The following is a 1,890-nucleotide window of genomic DNA, read 5'->3' on the forward strand; positions in this document are numbered from 1 at the left end:
TCAGTTTATTATTTTAAACCAGTGGTTGTGGCTTTAAAAATGCTTGAATGGCTGTAACCTCAGAGTTAGGATTGTTTATTTTTTAGGTGAATTTCACTTAAAAGGTGCTTTTATAGTATGCAGCTAGTTGTAAAACACTGCTTCAACAACATGGACGTTTGGCAATATCAAATTAATGAAATAAAATCAGAAAACTGTCAGATAAAAGCAGCTGTTATTTATTCCAAGCTGCAGTTGTTTTTTGCAAGCTTTTCTCTCCCCGTCAGTACAAACTTCTCAAACCACCATTCTTTAAAAGCAACTCAAATAATAAATGAAGCTTATTAATTCAAAATACAGTGAATTTATTATTGTTTGATTATAATGATTGTATCTCAAAACTAATTTTATACACCCGAACTGGTAAATCATTTCAGTTTTGTGTTAGCAAAATCACAATGAAAGATTTTTCCAGAAATAATAATTTTAAAAGCTGATCTAAACCAGCTGTAAAAGAAGGCATAAATGAATGGATTCACTGTTGAGTTTGCCAGTGCAAGCCAATTAAGTGTTTCAATCACATGAACTACTATTAAACTGTTTATAAAAGGCTGAAAAGAGATGCAAAGAAAGAAAGGAGTCCAACACATAAGAAACACTCCCAGAACAATAGTCAGAGTCTTTGTGGCTTTTCTTTCCATCTTACTGACATTTGCTCCACGTTTTATCACAGTTTGGATACTTCGTGCCTGTCTCTGTGCAACAATAAAAATCTTCAGATAAATACACAACAGTATGACAACTGGAAAGTAAAATGACAAAAGAGACCCAACTGTGTTTGCTATGAAAACATCAATAAAACATTGTTCCTGACATTTTTCATTTGTTCTTGGTATCATTACAGCAATTGCAATAAGTGCAGAAAAAATCCAGATTACAGCAACCATGATAATAACAACATGACGGTTGATTTTAGATTTATATGTTAATGGCTGACATACTGCATAATATCTGTCAACAGAAATACAGCATAAGTGTAAAATAGAACATGTGCTAAACAATATATCAAAGCAGTCTCTTACCTTACAAAATACACCTTCATGATACATACAAGAACTGAGAGAAAATGCCATGCTAAAAGGAAAAACTATGATCCCAACAAGCAGGTCAGCAACAGCCAGAGACAAAATAAGGAAGTTAGTAGGAGTATGAAGCTGTTTGAAGTAAAACACAGAAAATATTACAAGGAGATTTCCACATACTGTGACAACAGAGAGAAGTGTCAGAAAACAATATAACATTATACATTTAGCAGAAGGAGTTGTGGTAAACTTGTAATTTAAATGATCAAGTTTATAGCAGGGATGTATAAAAGTGCCAGCATCAGTCWTGCTTATATTAAATTCTGTTTTCATAATGTCCTATAAAATAGATGCAATTAATTTTTGAAACAAAGCACTAAAATCAAAATACATTTAGCTATACTTTTTCAGATACACACTAAATACAAATTGAAGAATGACTGAAAATTCTGAAACAATCACAGTTCAGCAGTGCTGGTGGATGCTTTGAACCATACAAGTCTCTGTATAAACCTTTGTTGTCCTTCCTACTTATTGTTGTGCAATAAGAATTGAGAACTGCATCCTATCTGAATGCAGTAATGATTGATACTGCATCAATGTTTATTTAAGTAGAGTTGCCTTGTCAATGTTTTGTTCATCTGAAAGTGTGATGCATTTTGTTTGGTTGATCTAAATTTTCACAGGGAATTGTTTTGTTTATTTATGATTTATACTCCTCCAGGCTATAGTTAATGCCAAAACAACAAAATTGTTGGAAATTGGATAGATGGATAACTTATTAGATATTAGATAGACCTTTATTGTATAAAGGTATACAAGGTATACT

The 1,890-nt window shown here is 32.1% G+C and overlaps 1 protein-coding gene across 1 annotated transcript; it reads right to left on the reverse strand.

Moving 5' to 3' along the window:
- Window positions 1–407: 407 nt before the first annotated feature.
- LOC106532688 (trace amine-associated receptor 1-like) lies at window positions 408–1,280 on the reverse strand. Its single transcript, XM_014028814.1, has one exon. The coding sequence runs from the start codon at window positions 1,278–1,280 to the stop codon at window positions 408–410; it is 873 nt and encodes a 290-aa protein (XP_013884268.1).
- Window positions 1,281–1,890: the final 610 nt, after the last annotated feature.

The sequence above is a fragment of the Austrofundulus limnaeus genome, unplaced genomic scaffold (genome assembly GCF_001266775.1).
Source record: "Austrofundulus limnaeus strain Quisiro unplaced genomic scaffold, Austrofundulus_limnaeus-1.0 Scaffold813, whole genome shotgun sequence".
Taxonomy (NCBI): Eukaryota; Metazoa; Chordata; class Actinopteri; order Cyprinodontiformes; family Rivulidae; genus Austrofundulus; species Austrofundulus limnaeus.

What these genes read in the sequence shown, in the direction of transcription:
- LOC106532688 (XM_014028814.1), bottom strand. Translation starts at nt 1,280, where the DNA reads ATGTTATATTGTTTTCTGACACTTCTCTCTGTTGTCACAGTATGTGGA.